Source organism: Vipera berus (genome assembly GCF_964194415.1).
Source record: "Vipera berus genome assembly, chromosome: 9".
Taxonomy (NCBI): Eukaryota; Metazoa; Chordata; class Lepidosauria; order Squamata; family Viperidae; genus Vipera; species Vipera berus.
Window position 1 is genome coordinate 5,406,693 of NC_138212.1, and position 14,559 is coordinate 5,421,251.

At 44.8% G+C, this 14,559-nt stretch overlaps 1 protein-coding gene across 3 annotated transcripts; it reads left to right on the forward strand.

The window, feature by feature from the left end:
- Window positions 1-1,566: 1,566 nt before the first annotated feature.
- On the forward strand, window positions 1,567-10,926 carry ETHE1 (ETHE1 persulfide dioxygenase). 3 transcript variants are annotated; one of them, XM_081334436.1, is made up of 8 exons: window positions 1,567-1,943; window positions 3,323-3,467; window positions 5,421-5,569; window positions 6,935-7,064; window positions 8,029-8,118; window positions 8,601-8,717; window positions 9,794-9,847; window positions 10,540-10,926. In XM_081334436.1, exons 1-7 carry the CDS (start codon window positions 1,809-1,811, stop codon window positions 9,844-9,846), a joined length of 819 nt encoding a protein of 272 aa, XP_081190562.1. In that variant the 5' UTR covers window positions 1,567-1,808; the 3' UTR covers window position 9,847; window positions 10,540-10,926. The 3 variants fall into 3 exon arrangements, with proteins under 3 accessions (XP_081190562.1, XP_081190561.1, XP_081190560.1); XM_081334435.1 differs by lacking the exon at window positions 10,540-10,926 and adding an exon at window positions 10,040-10,241; XM_081334434.1 differs by lacking the exon at window positions 10,540-10,926 and having other exon boundaries at window positions 1,570-1,943; window positions 9,794-10,241.
- The last annotated feature ends 3,633 nt before the right edge of the window (window positions 10,927-14,559 follow it).

Here is a 14,559-nt window from a genome sequence, read left to right on the forward strand (position 1 = left end):
AATGGTGTCACCGCCTTAAAGTCACATGTTAACCCTTGCTCTTACAATCGGGAAAAAAAAGATTTTCCAGCTGCTAAGGAAAGATGGGATGGTAGATAATTACTGCTGACTTGCCCTTGAATTTCAGGGATGGGCCTTGTTGCTGTCTATTGGCACATCTGAAAAAGCCACTTTATAGGGGTGAAAACTACGAGAGCCAATCGGATCACACTGAGGCTGTTTTTCCTACAATATCTTCCTTCAGGTGGAAGGTGCTATTGGTTGAAGCTGGGTACAAATAAAAAGTTAATGTGCAGAGATTTTCTGTCGACCTAGCCAACTGCCTTTCATCCATAGCAAATCTACTTCTGGCCTACAATTCATTTCTTCCAACCACAAGCTATCTGCAAACAATATGAAATGAAGCATCTCTTTCTTCCCCATTAGCAGACTTCAGCACGTTTAGTGTGGAAAGAAGAAGAGATGGGAAAGGCTTGGGAGTGGCTGACTTGATTGCGTTATGCAACTGTGAAAGGTGTTATATCCGGTCAGGAAAAAAGTAGAGCTTTCTTCCAATCCCACCTCATGCTTCCCAGAACCACAAAATAATTCATTGTTACTCAGGTTCAAGTCCCAGAATTCCCCAGCCAACGTGGATGGCTGGGGAATTCTGGGAGTTGAAGTCCGCACATATTTATATGTAAGGGTGTAGGTATATACAAATTGATGTATATAGCAAGTTTATGTGTGTGCTATATACATGTGTATTTTTGAGAGCAATCAACAGAATTTCATTTTTAATGTGCCCACAGTAAAAACTGACAATAAATCTATCTATCTATCTATCTACCCACTTGCCTACCTGCCTACAACAGAATTTCATTTTTAATGTGTGCCAGTGCCCTTTCTTTCTTTCTTTCTTTCTTTCTTTCTTTCTTTCTTTCTTTCTTTCTTTCTTTCTTTCTTTCTTTCTTTCTTTCTTTCTTTCTTTCTTTCTTTCTTTCTTTCTTTCTTTCTTTCTTTCTTTCTTTCTGCTATGGTGCTGGAGAAGACTCCTACGAGTCCCTTGGACTGCAAGGTGATCAAACCGGTCAGTCCTAGAGGAGATCAACCCTGACTGCTCTTTAGAAGGCCAGATCCTAAAGCTAAAACTCAAATCCTTTGGCCACCTAATGAGAAGGAAGGACTCACTGGAGAAGAGCCTAATGCTGGGAAAGATTGAGGGCAAGAGAAGAAGGGGACGACAGAGAATGTGGTGGCGGGATGGAGTCACTGAAGCAGTAAGTGTGAGCTTAAAGGGACTCCAGAAGATGGTAGAGGACAGGAAGGCCTGCCCTGGAGGAACGTCCATAGGGTTGCGATGGGTCGGACACGACTTCGCAGCTCTATCTATCTATCTATCTATCTATCTATCTATCTATCTATCTATCTATCTATCTATCTATCTATCTATCTATCTATCTATCTATCTATCTATCCATCCATCCATCCATCCATCCATCCATCCATCCATCCATCCATCCCCACCTACCTACTTTTTCTGACCTGGAGGAATCCATTCCTACAAATCCCAGCATTCCTCCTATTGGCCTTGCCGGCAGAGGCTGCCGGGAGTTGTAGTCCTTCCGCATCTGGGAGGCTTGTTTCCTCTCCTTGCCCCCCGCCCCGCTCCGCCCCGCCCGCGCGGTCTCTGCTCCTCTGGCCCTTTAAGGAGAGGCGTCCCCTCCCCGCCGCCGGCCCAGCCCAGCCGATGTTAAAGGACGTCGCTTCGCCCTTCGCTCCGCTTCCTCGAAGGCTGGCGCCGGATCAAGAGGCAGCGCCGCCCGACCATGAAGAGGCTGCTCCGGCGATGCCCCGCCGCTGCCCTGCGGCTCCTGAGCCAGCCGCTGCTTCCCCGCACCAGCCTCCCGCAGCGATGCTACTGCGCCGGCTCTGCCCGGCCCCGCGGGCTGCTCTTCCGACAGGTGAGCCCCGCACGCCCGCACGGCTGGTGGGCATCCCGGGCAGTGGGCAGCAGCTGACGCCGCCCCTTGGCCGCAGCTCTGGAACTCTTTCGAGGAGGGAGGAACTCCGCCTTCGCTGCCGTTGCTTTCGCTTTGGGCTGCCATCTCCCGCGGCCGGGGGAGGGGAGGATAATAATAATAATATATAAAGTTGGAAGGGACCTTGGAGGTCATCTAGTCCAACCCCCTGCTCAGGCAGGAAACCCTATACCATTTCAGGCAAATGGCTGGCCAGTCTCTTCTTAAAAACCTCCAGTGTTGGAGCATTCACCGCCTCTGGAGGGAGGTTGTTCCACTGGTTAATTGTCCTCACTGTCAGGAAGTTTCTCCTTAGTTCTAGGCTGCTTCTCTCCTTGACTAGTTTCCATCCGTTGCTTCTTCTCCTGCTTTCGGGTGCTTTGGAGAATAGCTTGACTCCCTCTTCTTTGGGACAGGCCCTGAGAGATTGGAAGACTGCAATCATGTCCCCCCTCACCCTTCTCTTCATTAAACTACACATACCCAATTCCAGCGACCGTTCCCTATATGTTTTAGCCTCCAGCCCCCTAATCATCTTGGTTGCTCTTCTCTGTACCCTTTCTAGGATAGGTGTTGTCATCCAAGGCAGGCGTGGGGGGGGAGTGGGATGTAGGAGAGGAGTTTGCAAATGTTGCCTGGTTTGGGCCGGTCTTCAAGGTTTCCTCTCTGGAACAAAAGGAAAAAGAAAAAAAAAAGGCTCCGGGGCTCTTCACCGTGGCAGACCAGGAAATTGGGGGGGTTTTTTGGTGTATTGGTGGAAATGGAGCTTCACATTGCTGGTTATCTTGTTTTATTAAAACGCGGTATGAAAATGACCACTGCCACCCTCCCGAAGGCTTGTTATGGAAATTGCTCTCTTTTTCCCCCTTACGGAGTGGAGATGCTACAACTGAAGGAGTGGAGATGCTACAACTGAAGTTAGAACTGAAAAAGCTGCTTGGATATAATTTGAAATAATCTCTTTTCAGACTTGGGAGCTGTAATATAGCAGCTTCTCTGAGGCAAGGAGGCAATAAAGATAGTTTTAGCGAATTGTAACGAATTAAAACTCATGATGGAGATTTAAAATGGGTAGCTATTCATGTAAATTTGCATTGGGTACAATGGAAATTTAGTAGTTTACTTTAATTATATTAAAAAATCATTTTAATTTAATTGTTCCTGGGGCTAGAGCAGGGGTCTCCAAACTTGGCAACTTTTAAGACTTGTGGACTTCAAATCCCAGAATTCTCCAGCCAGCATGGCTAGACACAACTGGACTGTTTCACTTATCCCTTCCATGGACTTAAGTTCTTCTTATTGTTTTTTTCTCCACCTACCAGCTCTTTGAATCAGAAAGTTATACTTACACTTACCTGCTGGCTGATATGAAGACAAAGGAAGCCGTTTTAATAGATCCCGTTTTAGAAACAGCTAGACGTGATTCAACATTGGTGAAGCAACTGAGACTTAATTTGCTATATGCAGGTGAGCTGTTTCTTCTTGGAACCGCCCTGAGTCCTCAGGGAGAAGGGCGGTATATAAATGTTATTAAATTAAAAAAAATTTAAAATTGGAAAAAAAAGGCAAGGAAAACAAACCAGCAAGCATGGTCTGTAAGGATCATAAGAAAGTAGCCATGATATAACCGGAGAGGGTAAATGATTGGGATGGCTGGGTGAAGGGGAGTGCTTGGAAACCTAATAGCTGTTGTTCAACCTTTCTGGATGTTATCAGCTGAAGGAATATTCATCTACTTTCCAGAGTATAACGTTTTTCCTTTTTAAGGAAAACGATTTGAGACGAAGTAAATTTTAGGGGGAACAATTTTCTGGATATTTTTTTTGCCCGGTCTCAAGTTGATGGCTCATCTGTTACAGAATAAGAGAGTTGAAAGGGACCTTGGGGGTCTTCTAGTCCAACCCCATGCTCAAGTAGAAAACCCTATACCAGGGGTAGGCCACCTTGGCTCTTTTATGACTCGTGGACTTCAACTCCCAGAATTCCTGAGCCAGTATGGCTCAGCATGGAAACCTCTCCATTTCTCCTCAGCACGGTTGGCTCAGGAATTCTGGGAGTTGAAGTCCACGAGTCATAAAAGAGCCAAGGTTGCCTACCCCTGTCCTATACCATTTCAATGTGCTTGCTGGCTGACAGAAGAGAGAGGATAGGTTAGGTTAGGATTGTCCCCAAGATGTGTGGCAGCATCAATTCTGGGGATGCTCAGTACCAACCGTACTGATTTTGGAGTATGGATAAAGATAGCTCTTGACTTACGACCACAATGAGGGCTAGAATTTCTGTTGCTAAGCAAGATGGCTGTTTAGCACTGAGTTGCGCCTGATTTTATGATCTTTTCTGCCACGGTTGTTAAGCGACTCACTGCAGTTCTTAAGTGAATCACACAGTCATTGAGTGAACCTGACTTTCCCCCATTGGCTTTTCTTATCAGAAGCCAGCTGGGAAGATCGCAAATGGTGATCCACACGATCCAGGAACCGTGCAACCCTGCATAAATAAATGCCAATGACCAAAACGCCAAGTTTTAATCACCTAACTTTGGGGATGTTATGATGGTCATAAGTATGAGGACGGGCCATGAGTTACTTTTTTCAGTGCCACGGTAACTTTGAGCGGTCACTAAATGAATAGTTGAAATGCAGGTAATCCTTGACCTACAGCAGTTCGTTTAATGACCGTTCTAATTTAGGACGGCACATGATTTACATTCGGATGCTTGACAATTGACTCATATTTATGACGGTCGCATTGCCCTGGGGTCACGTGATCCCCTTTTGCGCCCTTCTGACAAGCAAGCCAATGAGGAAGCCAGATTCATTTAGGAATTGTGTTACTAATTTAATCTCTGCAGTGGTTCACTTATCAAACGTGGCAAGAAAAGTCATAAAATGGGGCAAAACTCACTTAACAAATTCCTCACTTAGCATCATAAATTCCGGCCTCATTTGCAGTCGTAAGTTGAGGACAACCTGTACGCTTATCCAAAAGGTGTAAAAAAAACCTGGGTTGGAGACTTGATCTTATGTCCTAAGAAAACAGTTAAATTGGAATATCGATGAGAAATTAAAAATTGAGTGAAAATTAATAACAGGATATGGATTGTTTATGAAGATTGAATGTAATTAAGATATGTATAAGCTAAAAAATATTGATAAATGTAATAATGATGTTTTTATTGAGTTGATATAATTAGAAATGTACTAATTTGAATATGAGACAGCAAATGTTAAGGGAAAAAGAGAAGAAATATCTGATGTTGTAACCTGAGATTTGCACTAAGACTTTGTTATTGAACTATTGATTAACCCAGCCACCACGTTGCTTTTTAAATAATTCAAGTGTAAAATTGGAAAATTAATAAAATGTTATAAAAAAGAAAGAAAAAAAACCCAGCCCTGTCTTTCTCCTTCTCCTTGTTAGTCAACACCCATTGCCACGCTGATCACATCTCTGGGACGGGACTTCTGAAGCAGCTTCTCCCAGGCTGTCGTAGTGTCATCTCCAAGGACAGTGGAGCCATCGCTGATCTCCTGATCCAGGAAGGCTATCAGCTCAAATTTGGAGACTTTGTAAGTCTGTGAACAGATTCCTGGAGAATAAAATAGGAGAAAGAGGAACGGGATGCCCGTCACAGCTATAAAGTTGTGACAATCGTAAAAAACGGCTAGTTGTGTGATCATCCCAATTTTACAAACCCGGAATTGTGGGTTGTTAGGCGAATGCCCCAATTGTACATAGGACTGGCCCTTTATTCATATTTGTTCCCCTTTTTCTGAATTTGGTCCAGTTTTTCGGAATCCTTCATCATAAATTGAATAGAGTGAAGCTGCTAGTTCCTCTCATTTAGAAATAATATGTTTATATCACTTCCTGCGCTCCACCCTGCCTCCTAGTAGTTTATTTTCCAACAGTTCATCAACAGGCTTGCTTAATTCTCTCGTACTTCTGCAAAGCTCCCCTTGGACGGATTTACTTCCTAGGAGCTACCTTGGGGCTCCAGTCCTGTGGAAGTTTATCTTTCGAGTTCATTTTAGAGGATTTCAGGTAGTAGTCCAAAGTCCTAGGTTTGGTTCAGAGCACTTGTTTGACCACATGCTCAGTTTGGGCAAAACTGAATTTTTTTCTCTGTGCCACAAGAGGAAATGTAGCTTTGCTTGTCCTTTTGTTGTTGTTAGCTGCAAAGTCGTGTCCGACCCATCGCGACCCCATGGACAACGTTCCTCCAGGCCTTCCTGTCCTCTACCATCTTCTGGAGTCCATTTAGGCTCATGCCTCCTGCTTCAGTGACTCCATCCAGCCACCTCATTCTCTGCTGTCCCCTTCTTCTCTTGCCCTCAATCTTTCCCAGCATTAGGCTCTTCTCCAGTGAGTCCTTCCTTCTCATTAGGTGGCCAAAGTATTTGAGTTTTAGCTTCAGGATCTGGCCTTCTAAAGAGCAGTCAGGGTTGATCTCCTCTAGGACTAACCGGTTTGATCGCCTTGCAGTCCAAGGGACTTGCAGGAGTCTTCTCCAGCATCATAGTTCTCCAGCCCTTTAATGAGAACTAAATGGCCATGACTGATTTGCATGAAGTCCTCAGCTTACGACTGGTCAGTTAGTGACTGTTTGAAGTTATGGCGGACCCCGAAAAAGGTACTTATGATGAAAAAAGTATTTATAATTACGGGCTGAATTATGGTGCTAATTTGAGGACTCTCTGTAAACAACCTGCTTTTATGGTTTGATAGCCTGGGCTTCAATAGAGAATGTTGTTAAGGTGATACATATCCAAAGTGCGTTGGGATTATGTTGTCTAGCATTTCCCAGGAACCTTGCTGCTTTGAATTCTGAGAGTTGTAGTTCTGTTACTTTAGGGAGGGAACAAGAACAGAATACTAATATAAAAGGTGAGACAGGCTCTAGGAATGTTAGTAACATGCTACTGTGGTTTCAGGCATTAGAAGCGCATGCCACCCCTGGCCACACAGACGGGTGCCTGACCTATGTGCTGAACGACAAGACTATGGCTTTTACAGGAGATGCCTTGCTGATCCGGGGATGCGGGAGGACAGACTTTCAACAAGGTATGGAAGATTTAAGTAGTTGTAGGCAACCTTGGCTCTTTTATGACTCGTGGACTTCAACTCCCAGCATTCCTGAGCCAGCCATGGGAGTTGAAGTCCACAAGTCATGAAGGAGCCAAAGTTTTCTCCCTGCTGGCTCAGGAATTCTGGGAGTTGAAGTCCATGAGTCATAAAAGAGCCAAGGTTGCCTACCCCTGACTTAAGGGGTCTAGTTATGTACCACATGGCAGCTTTGCAGCTTGGGAGACAGTGGAGATTTTTATAGTAGGCCCAAAACTATATTTCTGGTTGGAATCTCCAAGAACACTTCAGAATTCTGCCCCTTGACTTTACTTCCCATATTCTGCACAACGTGTAAACATTGTAGACCTCCTGAAGGGTGAGCAAAGTCCACTCTGTTTTAGAAACGGTCATTTTCCACTTGAAGAGGAACATTTTTGCCTTTGATGAAGTTTGAAACTGGATTTATGCATATCTGTTTGATGCATGCTCTTTTCCCCAGGTGACCCCAAACTCTAGATGCTCTAGAGCAGGGGTCTTCAAACCTGGCCCTTTTATGACTTGTGGACTTCAATTCCCAGAATTCCTCAGCCAGCATGGAGGAAACTTTGGCCCCTTCATGACTTGTGAACTTCAACTCCCAGAATTCCTCAGCCAGCATGGGGAAACTATGGCCCCTTCATGACTTGTGGATTTCAACTCCCAGAATTCCTCAGACAGTGTGCCTGGCTGAGGAATTCTGGGACTTGAAGTCCACAAGTCATAAAAGGGCCAAGTTTGAAGACCCCTGCTCTAGAGAGTTTGACTTTGTGAAGGAAACTTATGCGTAGGTTACAAGAGATGATTTGAGCCCTAATGTTTGGCAGGATAGGAATTGGGGATATACGCCTAGGGCATCCTGCTCCAAGCTCTATATTAGAAAAAAGAATCTGCTTGATGGTTATAGCTCTGTTCTCTTCTCCAGGCTCTGCCGAAACTCTGTACGACTCAGTCCACAAGAAAATCTTCACGCTTCCAGGTGACTGCCTGATCTATCCTGCCCATGACTATACAGGTGAGTTGGTGAGCACTTTTTACTCGTTCTATTCTTTTTTTTCCTTTTAAGTTTAGTTTGCAATTAGATTTTATTATTGCAACCAATATTCTTAATTAGACATAGATATACCCACTGCATTACGGTGCATATTATTTTATTTTTAATTTTTATTTTTATTCCATTTATATCCCGCCCTTCTCTGAAGACTCAGGGCGGCTTACAAGCTTAGCAGTAGCCTTCATTCTATGTATATGCCTGCTTATTAGGGCTTTCACACACCCCCTAAGCGGCATTATTACAAAGTCAGCTTAATTGCCCCCAACAATCTGGGTCCTCATTTTACCTACCTTGGAAGGATGGAAGGCTGAGTCAACCTTGAGCCTGGTGGGACTCAAACCTGCACTAATTGCAGGCAGCTGGTGTTACTTAGCCCACTGCTCCACCAAGGCTCTATTAGATGGGCAATAACATCCAATCTCTTTCCTTTTCCTCCATTCCAGGCCAAACGGTGTCAACGGTGGAGGAAGAACGGACTCTGAATCCTCGGCTGATCTTGTCCAAGGAGGGTTTTGTTGAGCTTATGAACAATCTGAATCTACCCAAACCCAAAAAGATTGGTGAGGCTGGCTTCTGGTCAGAGAGAGGAGCAGAAGAAGTGGGTTGGGGGTCCCTTTTGGGCTACAATCTACTTCATGTTATGGCTCTTCTGGAAGAACCTCTAGAGCAGGGGTCTCCAACCTTGGCCACTTTAAGACTTGTGGGCTTCAACTCCCAGAATTCCTCAGCCAGCAAAGCAAAGTTGGCTGAGGAATTCTCAGAGTTGAAGTCCACAAGTCTTAAAGTGGCCAAGGTTGGAGACCCCTGCTCTAGAGTTCAAAAAAGGGTGGTGGAAATTTCGCTAAAGTCTTTGTGGAAGAAATTGTCGAACCGAAATCCTCTCAATGAAAGGAATTGCTCTCCTGTGATTGATTTTTAAATTGCCAAGGCTGCAAGCTGAGGTAGTGTCTGGTTAGTTATCGTGCAATATGCTGAATCTGGAGAGCAAATTAAGTTATTTTCTGGTTTGTAATTTTCTGATTTGTGCAGTATGTTGAACCATAAACCAAATGGTCTGACTGGATGGATGGATGGATGGATGGATGGACGGGCACACATACTCAGTGTATACTGTGTGTGTATGTGCGCGCTCTCTCTCTCTCACTCTCTCTCTCTCTCTCTCTCTCTCTCTCTCTCTCTCTCACACACACACACACACACACACACACACACACATCTATCTATACATACATACCCACTATATATGTACTGTATATACACACACACAAATACTGTATGTATACATTACATCACATACATACACAAAGTATATATGTAGGTGTATATTCCATACCCACATCTCAGATAAAGATTAACTCAGTTTTTGGCAGGGGTTTTGCTCTCCAAGCTTGTTTCAATATAGTTTCTGAATGTTTTGTTACCAGACTAGCTAACATTAGCAGCAGGATTTTCTTGTCCTATTCTCCTTAGCCAGGGGTCTTCAAACTTGGCCCTTTAATGACTTGTGGACTTCAACTCCCAGAATTCCTCAGCCAGGTATGCTGGCTGAGGAATTCTGGAAATTGAAGTCCATAAGTCATAAAAATCTCTGTGTCTTTAGCATGATCTAATGCTTGCATTCTCTTCTTTTGGGCAGACGTTGCAGTTCCTATGAACCTCAAATGCGGAATCCAGGATGTACCTATTTAAGGTACGTCTCTTTTCTTGAGAGCAGCCATATTCAGGACCTCTAGAAACTCCCCCCCCCATCGCTTCCGCACTCTTCCGCGAGACACAGTGAAGCCAGTAACCGCCGAATGCAACTGTTTGCTTCAAAGTCTTGAACTGATTCCAAAACGGAGACGGACCTGCCTTATAACTCCCGTTTCTTGCTTTAATTTAGTTTTATCTTCATTAGCAAATAGAGTGGCTGGCACTCCTGGCCTCGCCTTAGATCCGCCCTGCGTGGCTTTCAAGGCTGTACTGCGTTAAGACTCAAGGCTCACTTTCCTCCGTTACATGGTGGGACTTTTGGGCTGGGGATGACCAAAACTCAGCAGAGCTGGCCTTCTGCGTCAAATAAAATAAAATATTTTGTTTCTTAACCTTCTGGAATCCAACACCGGGGCGGTGAGGCTGGAGGGAGGGACCATAATGGTTAAGCTTGGATTAGACTTCAAAGTGTCAGGGAACATACGTGTCCCTAAGACTGATGGGATTACCTAGCTTGGTAGTGAAACGTCTGCAAGAAAACAGCCAAGATCGGAGAGCACCAAAGATCTCTCATTTCAACCCTGAGCTACCAATGCAGCTAGTCTTCGACTTAACAATGGTTTGTTTAGTGGCCGCTCAAAGTTATAGCGGCACCGAAAAATGTAACTTCTGACCGTCTTTCCTTGGCAGCCTCCCCACGATCGTGTGATCAAAATTCAGACGCTTGGCAACTGGTTCATATTCACCACCTTTTTGCTGGCTCCCAGGATCACGCGATCCCCTTTTCTGACCTCCCGACGCGGGAAGCCGGATTCCTTTAGCAACCAGATTACTAACTTATCAACTGCAGGGCTTCACTTAACAAGCGTGGCAAGAAAAGTCGTAAAACGGAGCAGAGCTCACTTAACAAATGTCTCGCTGAACAACCGACATTCAGGGCTCAGTTGTGGTTTTAAGGGGAGGATTTCCTGTGTTCTCCTTTATTGGTATGTGTGTGGGTGGGTCTGTTGTTCAGAGAAAGAGGCGTTTACAGTATACTTCTGCAAATGACCTTCTGGCTAGTGGGCGCTCCAATGACAAAGCACAGAAAACCTCCCAGCGGGAAGTAGCGTGTCTCCACCCAATGCATGGTTGAGACTGGGTGGTCTGCAGCTGTCTGCATCATACACTCATCCATCAACCCCTTTGCAATGTCAACGCCTTCACACGCTGCAGCCAAGTCCAAATCAAGCTTTAGTGGATGGAGCAGAATTTAATGATTAAATAAAAGTTTTGAGTAGAAGGTCACAATTCAGAGGCAGATCAAGGGGTCACTGGCACATTTCCTACTGTATTTTTCATTTACCCTTCCGATTCCTGAATTTACTTATTTCCTTTGCAAAGGCTTCTAAGGAATGTACACCCCCGCCCACTTCAAATTCAAAGCTGGGAGAGGTCTGTCATAACGGAACAGCAAACAGTTGGGTGTGCAGTGGGGCAGTATTTCTCTGTTAGGGAGAGTCGCAGCACGATGGCTGGAATTATGTACGTCTAGTGACAGGATAGCAGTATTCCAGTATTTGAGGGGCTGCCACAAAGAAGAGGGGGTCAAATTGTTCTCCAAAGCGCCAGAGGGCAGGACAAGAAACAACAGTTGGAAACTGATCAAAGAGAGAAGCAACCTGGAATTAAGGAGAAACTTCCTAGCAGCGAGGACCATTAACCAGTGGAACAACTTGCCTCCAGAAATCGTGGCCGCTCCATCACTGGAGGTTTTTAAGAAAACGCTGGACAGCCACCAATCTGAAAGAATATAGGATCTCCTGCTTGAGCAGGGGGCTGGACTAGAAGATCTCCAAGGTCCTTTTCAGCCTGTAGCTGGGTTTGCTAAGCCTGTTATGGTTTCGTGGCAATTGTGAACACAAGATCTTCCTTTGTTAGTGTAAGTCAGGGGTCTTCAAACTTGGTCCTTTTATGACTTGTGGACTTCAACTCCCAGAATTCCTCAGCCAGGCACGCTGGCTGAGGAATTCTGGGAGTTGAAGTCCACAAGTCATAAAAAGGCCAAGTTTGAAGACCCCTGGTGTAAGTTGTGTGAATCATGAAGAATGGCCGTAGAGGTGCCTGCTGGAGGAGCTGTAGTGTCAAGCTTTAACCTCCAGATGGCAGGATTTGCACACTTAGAAGTTCAATCAACAGTAACCAAGCTGTTGAGTGAATTTCGACAAAGCTTCCTTCTCTTTGATGGCTGAGGATGATGGAACATCAACTGGAGAAAGAAAGCCAAAAGAAGACCAAGCTCCATGTTGCAGGAGAAAGCCAAGATGACCCAGACACGAGTAAGTTCCAGGAACCTCAACAACTCAAGAGTTATATAGTTCAGCCATATCTATATCCATTCCGTGGGAGTGAACCAGTCAAGGCTATGTATATCTTTGCTGGAATTGGAAGCAACCTAATCCGTCTTCTTCCCTTCCTCTTTAATTTTTTTTTTGTAATTTTTTTTAGTTTTTGAACAATCTCTCCTATCTGGAAGCAAGCATCTTGCATAACTCCCTCTTTCCCTCTGCTCAAAAGAGAAGCATCTTAGAAAACGGGGGGGGAAAGTCCAGTTTTTTTCAATGTTTTTTCAAATCCAAAGTTTTCCTTCCGTGCACCGATGTAAAAAGCGGTTATACCGATAGTCCTCGACTTACAACAGTACGGTTATAGTGACCGCTTGAAGTTACGGCAGCACTGAAAAAAACTGACTTTTGAGCATTTTTCAAACTTACGATTGTTATAGCCCCTCCCCTTGCCCCCGTCATCATGTGATCAAAATTTGGACACTTGGCAACTGGCCTGTATTTATGACGGTTGCAGAGTCACATGATCACCTTTTGCAATCTTCTGTTGAAAGAAAAATCTTCCATCAGGGTCCAGTCCAAGCCAGGACTAAACAAAATGGAGACGGCTTTAGAAAGAAGGTTGCAGTTTATGAAAGAGCAGAGGCAGACAGAAAGATGGCTCTGGGGAAGCTGACCACATGTAGTAGGGAGTGGTGGGTTTTTATACCTTCTTGGGCTTTTGTGTGGAGTTTTTCCTGTGTCATGAACTCTGACCTGACTCTGAGTGTGCCTTTCTGGCATTCTGATGGTGGTGGGTTAATCCTATTATGTCCCAAAGGTCATATCCTGCTTCCCTGGAGCTGTGGCTGATGGCTATGTCCTGTGTTGGAATTTTTGGTGTGAGGGATTGTTGATTCAAGGGATCTTCGTCTTTGTAATCCAAGCCTCCTGGCTCCAATCTTTCTGACAGGATTATCACATCAGCATTTCTACAGACCTGGTTTCTGCTTGGGAAAGACAGACTTGGGCAGTGGTGGTCCTGCCTAAGATTTTCCATTATTCCTTTGAGGAAATATAATATTCTGCCTTTTTAATATTCCTCAAAACATTTCCTTCTTTTGGGGGGGGGCTGTCTTCCCACACTTCTGATAAGCAAAGTCAATGGGGAAGGCAAGTTCACTTTCCCACCATGTTACTAACTTAACAACCTCAGCAATTCATTTAACAATTGTGGCAAGAAAATTGTGAAATGGGGCGAAGCTTACTTTAACAACTGTCTCGCCTAGCAGTGGAAATTTTGGGCTCAATTGTGGTCGTACGTCAAGGACGACTTGTACTCAAGTGCTGTTGTGGTGGCTGGGAATAATGGGGGCTGTAGTCCCAAACATCTGCAGGGTGCTGGGCTGCTCTATATTTTTCATAGATAACACGGACTTACCTTGATAAAACCTGTGCTGTGTCGAGAGAATCCTTGTTTTCCTCAAAGACTTGGACTTTCCTCCCAATTTTTTTTAGAGCCTTGCTGGGCTAAAGTTTGTGTTGTCAACAGTTTTACACTTTGTCCCTTGATTGTGTCACTGGCCTGACTATCGTTTGGGGCCCTGTTTATGGGAAACACATCCTTATTCTCTTTCTGTGAGGTTTGGCTGCTGTTTTTCGTCTAAGGATGCAAGAACAGCAATACGATGTTCTACAGCAGGAGTCTTCAAACTTGACCCTTTTACGACTTGTGGACTTCAACTCCCAGAATTCCTCAGCCAGCCTGGCTGAGGAATTCTGGGAGTTGAAGTCCACAAGTCATAAAAGGGCCAAGTTTAAAGACCCCTGTTCTACCCTGTCATTTCTTGGAGGTAGGGACCCAGTCAGTCTTGGCTGCTAGTTGGGAAAGTACTTCAGAAGCTCATTTGGTGGACATGCAGGTAGTCCTTGACTTACAACAGTTCACTTAGTGACCATTCAAAGTTACGTCCTGAAAAATGGGACTTACGACTATTTTTCACACTAACGGCCATTGTAGCATCCCCCACGGTCACGTGATCAAACTTCGGACGCTTGGCAACTGACTCATATTTATGACGGTCGCAGTGTCCCGGGGTCACGTGATCCCCTTTTGCAAAGCTTCTGACAAGCAAAGTCAATGGGGGAAGCCAGATTCACTAAAGAATCACAACTGCAGTGATTCACTTAACAACTGCGGCAAGAAGGGTTGCGAAATGGGGTAAATCTCACTGAACAAAATGTCTTGCTCAGCAACGGAAAACTGGGGCTAGAATATTTTTAGAGGTAGAAGGGGGTGAAACATACTGTACCCCATCCTGTCCCATCCCTTCTTCCCAGCGAAGACCAAAGTTTCCCAAGGGAAGTGAAAACAGACAGGTAAACACAGGAGAATCGGACAGGATCC